Source organism: Primulina eburnea, chromosome 4, assembly GCF_022965805.1.
Source record: "Primulina eburnea isolate SZY01 chromosome 4, ASM2296580v1, whole genome shotgun sequence".
Classification (NCBI taxonomy): Eukaryota; Viridiplantae; Streptophyta; class Magnoliopsida; order Lamiales; family Gesneriaceae; genus Primulina; species Primulina eburnea.
In genome coordinates, this window is record NC_133104.1 from 37128880 (window position 1) to 37134684 (window position 5805).

Below are 5805 nucleotides of genomic sequence, written 5' to 3' on the forward strand. Positions count from 1 at the left end.
TTCTTGAAAATACATAATATTGTACCAATGATTTTCTCATTTTATGTGTTGCAACAACCTAAGATTCAAACTCCAACCATATAATAATTAAAATTAAAGCAATTCAATGACTTACAAAGTATTGACAGTCTCAAACAACTCAATACATCCTGCCAGTACATTTTGCAGAACCACAGTAACATTTCTTAATCTTAATATTTCCATTTGAATCACGCACCTGATCAAGCGTGTAGTTGTAATGGTAAGTCAGCTCTTGCAAGGGGGGGATGTTCTCCGCGGCAAAAAACATTACATGGGGCATCCTCTTGTCATCGTGATCATATATCACATTTTGAGCATAAAGGTTGGGTGAACAGCTGTGATTGACAAACCTGCCAACATTTCCATATTGTCCAGCATCAATTGTATATCCAGCTTCAGCTTCTCCCATAGATTCGACTGGAAGTTCTTCAGCATTGAGAGAAAAGTCGCTGTAATTTTGACCAATATCAAAGAGATATTCATCATTTCCAACTCTTTGTTCAGCTTCCTTGTCTTCAAGAAGCTCGCCTGCATACTCACATATAAAACTTCCTGAAGGGACAGAATTTAGGGACCTTATACCCCAGCCCCTTGAATCTGTTTTGAATATCTCCAGCTTAAATCTGATGCCACGTTGGGTGACTCTGTTATAGCATGAAGGAGGACAATTACAAGAAGGGCCGCACTCGAATACCAGAGGTTTCGCTTCGACAATAGCTCCGTTGTGGTTGTATGGAATCTTACCGCCGTTTCTCGCTTCACATGGGCAATTTTTAGTGTAACCACATCTCCCTGTGCAATTACAACCTTCAGGGGGAATAGGACAGAACCAATCAGGATAAATCATCTTGGAAGTGTAGTTGAACGGGGGCGGTTTCTCATCATCTATAATATTGACAGCTAATATAGGGAACGGCTCTTTTCCTCCTGAAATATCACTGACACAAACACCTGGCCGAGTTCTGAATTTATTTGAATTCTTTAATTCCTTCCAGGCAAGTTCAGGTTGACCAGGATTCCTCCTCAACTCAAACATGAAAACCTGCTTACCCCGAGGCCCTACTTCCGTCCAATATCTTTTCACAGTGTATAGGCCATCATAAACATAAATGCTGACTGTCTTAGGTCTTGAATCAGCAGGATCAATCGTCTTTGTTTCCTTCCACCCACGGACAACACGAACCGGAGTCTCGGCTGATATACTATTTCTTAAAGCCAAATTACCTCTTTCTAGCTTCTGATCTTCAGCTTGCTTAGACTTCCCAACAACGTTTCCTCCTTGCCCCGAGTATATTAAGACATCAGCATTCTCCAAATCATCAGAATAAGCCCCAGAAGCAACAATACTAATGGCAACTGGTTCGCCGTTGACCTTCATCCAGTCTATACCAGCCTGATACAGGCGGTGAATACCAACAATCGCAAGTTCGACCCTGTACTGAAACTCATCACCCACTTCAACTCCTGGCACTTGTCCAAACATCTGCTTATCTGTGTTAACTTCTTTTCCTTTTTGTTTAATTATCTTTGCAGAGACAAGATCGATCCTTTTCATTTTTTTGTCAGATTCCCTCAAGCTTCCTCCCTCATTTGGCCTTGAATTTGCTTCCTCTTTTTGCAAGAGCTTCCGGCAAATAGCATGAAACAGCCTTAAACTTTCTCTTACTCTGTTACGGGCATCACCTTGACTTGAATATTTAGGACCAAAAGGAGGCAACCTGACTCCAATATCTTGCATTTCACGGATGGCAAAAGAATTTGCAGGTAAGTCTCCAGGATGATCAGGACCTGCCTTATCTGTTTGCATAAATCCCTCGGGGCTACCATCTTCATCAACCACAGAATCTTCTTTCTGCTTCATAGATAGTCCTCGCAGAAAATTCAATTCAGAACTACTTTTCTTAGTAACACCCTTCACCTTCTTTCTCGAGTACAATTTCTGATTCCTCACTTTTCCTCCACTATTTCCTTCATCCGAGTTGTCTAAAACTATTTTCCCTTGTGTCCATGGACAATAAGGCGCTTTCATCAGACCATGCACCACCTTCCTCTCCACTTCACCTTTTAAGCTGAAACCACGGTGCAAAGGCTTCATATTATCGCATGTATCCGGTTCATAGACAATAATCTCCTTTCCAACTGGTCCTGCAATATCCTCATTGGTATCACCAGGAATTGCTTGGATCGGAACAGGTGTTAGATAGGGTAAATCTTCGTCATAAACATCATGATCTTCCTTGTGAAAGAAAATTGATGAACCTCGGTTCCCATCTGTATCATAGGAACCAGGAACTGCGTTTTTTTTTGTAGATGAATTTCCTAAACAATCTGCGTCAAGATTCCTATTTGAAGAAATGGCTATAGACTTAGGTTTCCCATGAAAAGTATGTTTTTTTGACTTTCCAGCAGTTGATTCACGGAGAAAATCATTTGAAGATAGTTTTCCTTTCCTCCGTGGCCAAAGTGGTGCAGCAGCCAGGCCATGAACCACTAGTCTATGCAATTTGTCATCTGGGTCAAAATCATTGCGTGGAGGCCTTACTGCAGTTTCTTCGATATTGCTATCTTGTGGACCTCCATTACATTCCTCAAAACTCACGAGCTCACGAGCTACACTGGCTCTATTCTCAGTTGTATCGGTTTCATTCATGTTCTCTGATTTGGTTGTATTGGTTTCATTAATCTCCTCCATTTTTATTTCAACTTGTTTTACCCCATCAAGATAGTCTTTTCCAGAAGTATCAGTCTGTTGCTTTTGTTCAGTAGGAACCCAATTGTTAGTCCCACAACCAGGAGGGAAGTCACGAACAGCTGACACCCTTCTTGGATGGTATTTGTCCTTCACCATAGCAGAAGCCCCTAGCTTAAAATTGCCATAAAATGAAGTTGATGGCTGAGAAAAACCAACCAATGGGAATTCATGAACGGAAGCACCAGCATCTGACACGGATTTTGCCTCGCCTGCAATGGAATTTGGAATCGAAACAGATGCTTCCACCTCGCTTAACTTTTCCAACGTTGACTGGCCTTCAGGCTCTGTCTCTTCCTTAGAAGAATCAGACTCTGTAATCTTTGCAACACCATTCGAGAAACCATCCGTGGTGTTCATTTTCCCCACCAATGCATCCAATGATTCAGCTCTATCTAATTCAACGGGTTGATCTAACGCTTCAAGTGTTTGAACTTCAACCTCATTTGGCAACTCGTCGCATGTGGGTCCGATTTCCATCATCACTTCCTCTAAATTCGTGCCATCTATCGCTGTGGCTGTAACATCTTCCACCAACGCATTCACCGACTCAAATACTTTATCGACAGGACTATTAATATAACGCGACCCACAATCAACCTCGGTGCTAGAAACTTTAACGCCACTAGGTCCATTATCCTTTACAATTTCAGAATTCTTTATCCCATCAAGTTTTAGGAATTTGGGTATGTCACCTATATCAGCTTTCATTGGACTGGATGCTAAGAAACTCTCGACACCATTATCTATCGCAGCATGGGCCACGGGACAATCATTAACACCACCGCCATTTTCCTCATGCTTGGAATCAGCAGGTACAGCATGGAGACCACACCCAGGAGGAAAATCACGGACCGCAGATACTTTCCTGGGCTTGTATTTGGGCAAATGACCATTTTCCAATGGCCTCTTGTTCGACACTTTCCCGATTGATCCAACGTCTGAATTTGAAGCCATTCTTTATGGTTAATCAATAACCTATTAAAAATGAAGCTTTACCGACCCCGCTCCTCGTCCATAGAAAACTTCGAAATCAAAATAGCAATCAATCAATCAACCCACAATTAATTAGGGCTAAGAAATGAAAATATAAGAATCGATTAATCGGTTCTATACCTGAATCAGGAGTTTCGGGATCGAATTCAGATTCCGATAAACATGGTAGCTGTGCATGTGTGCGCGTGGACATCAGAGAGTAAGAGAAGACAGGGTGCTGAAATTACCGTTACACCCCCTCGTAGTCTTGGTGGCGCGAACGCGCGGTGTATAAAGGTTTACTGGTTTTGGGGAGCGGTCCCGATGATGACCGTTTTTGGTATGGACTTGGAAAACTTGAGATCTCGCGTCAAAAAAAGAAAAAATTTATGACAGAAAATTAAAAATATCAAATTTTCAAAATTATCAAATTATAAACTTTATAATATTTTTATCGCAATTCAATTGTGAATTTCTTCACAAATGTTGTGGTTATTAAAATTTTTTTGGTAATAAACCAAAAAATAAATTACATCCTTATCTTTATCATCACACACAAATTTCTAATTTTTACAACTCTTATTTTCAGCATTCGAATATTCAATACATTTATTTTGAATATTAATTTTCAACACCCCCTTTGTGATGATGATCATAATGATAGTCTTCATTACGTGTTTTATACTGTCTCGTTAAAAATCTTACTTGGAAAAACCCATTGGGATAAAAAACTATAGTAAGGAAAAAGAGTGCAGTCACGTGAACTCCCCCTCATGTTGACACGAACAAAATTTCGTAGATTGCGCATCCCAATATTATATATGTGATTTCTGAATATTGTCGTAGGAAGTGCCTTCGTGAAGAGATCTGATGAGTTTTCCCTTGATTGAATGTGACAAACATCAATATATTTATTCTTCTCAAGCTCCTTGGTGAATGCGAAGAACTTATGAGGAATATTTTTAGTTCCGCCGCTTTTTATGTATCATTCTTTCATTTGAGCAACACATGCAACATTATCTTCATATAGTATCACATGTTTCTCGTCAAATGATAATCCGTATGAGATTTGGATATGTTGGGTCATTGATTTTAACCCTAGACATTCATGGCTTGCTTCATGTAGTGTAATAATCTCGGTATGATTTGATGAAGTTATTATTAGTGTTTGTTTCTATGAACGCCAAGAAATTGCAGTGCCTCCACAAGTAAATACATATCGAGTTTGGGAACGTGCCTTGTGTAGATCAGATAAGTATCCAGCATCGATATAACCAATTATACTTGGATTAGCATCTTTTGAATACAAAAATCCTAGTATTTCGTTCCTCGTATATAACGAAATATATGTTTAATTTCGTTCCAGTGTCTCTTTGTTAGATATGTACTAAATCTTGCCAATAAATTTACGGCAAAAAATATATCAGGCCTTGTACAATTTGTAAGATACATAAGGACACCGATAACACTTAGATATGGTACTTCTGGACCAAGAATATCTTCATCATCTTCACATGAACAAAATTGATCTTTTTCTATGTTTAATGATCTAACAACCATTTGAGTACTTAAAAGATTTGATTTATCCATATTAAAACGTTTAAGGATCTTTTCTGTATAATTTGTCTAGTGAAAAAATATTCTGCATTCTTTTAGTTCAATTTGTAAACCCAGAAAATACTTGGTTTTTTCAAGATCCTTAATTTCAAATTTTTCCTTCAAGTATGACACAACTTCTTAAATTTCTTTATTCGTTCCAATGATGTTTAATTATCAACATATACAGCAATAATTGCGCATCTGGATGTTGTTTTCTTAATGAAAACACAAGGGCATATTGATTTATTTACATATCCTTTTTTCATCAAGTGATCACTTAGCCGATTATACCACATTCGGTCGGATTGCTTTATCCCATATAATGATCTTTGTAATTTCACATAATAACATTCTCTGGGTTTTGAACTTTGTGCTTCAGGCATCTTAAATCCTTCAGGGATTTTCATATATATATTACTATCAAGTGATCCATATAAGTAAGTTGTAACAACATCCATAAG

At 38.7% G+C, this 5805-nt stretch overlaps 1 protein-coding gene across 2 annotated transcripts; it reads right to left on the minus strand.

The window, feature by feature from the left end:
- Positions 1-4021, minus strand: LOC140831070 (uncharacterized). 2 transcript variants are annotated; one of them, XM_073194805.1, is made up of 2 exons: positions 3887-4021; positions 1-3795 (listed from the first exon to the last, which is right to left on the minus strand). In XM_073194805.1, the coding sequence occupies exon 2, from the start codon at positions 3725-3727 to the stop codon at positions 140-142; it is 3588 nt and encodes a 1195-aa protein (XP_073050906.1). In that variant the 5' UTR covers positions 3728-3795; positions 3887-4021; the 3' UTR covers positions 1-139. The 2 variants fall into 2 exon arrangements, with proteins under 2 accessions (XP_073050906.1, XP_073050907.1); XM_073194806.1 differs by having other exon boundaries at positions 3994-4011.
- Between the last annotated feature and the right edge of the window lie 1784 nt (positions 4022-5805).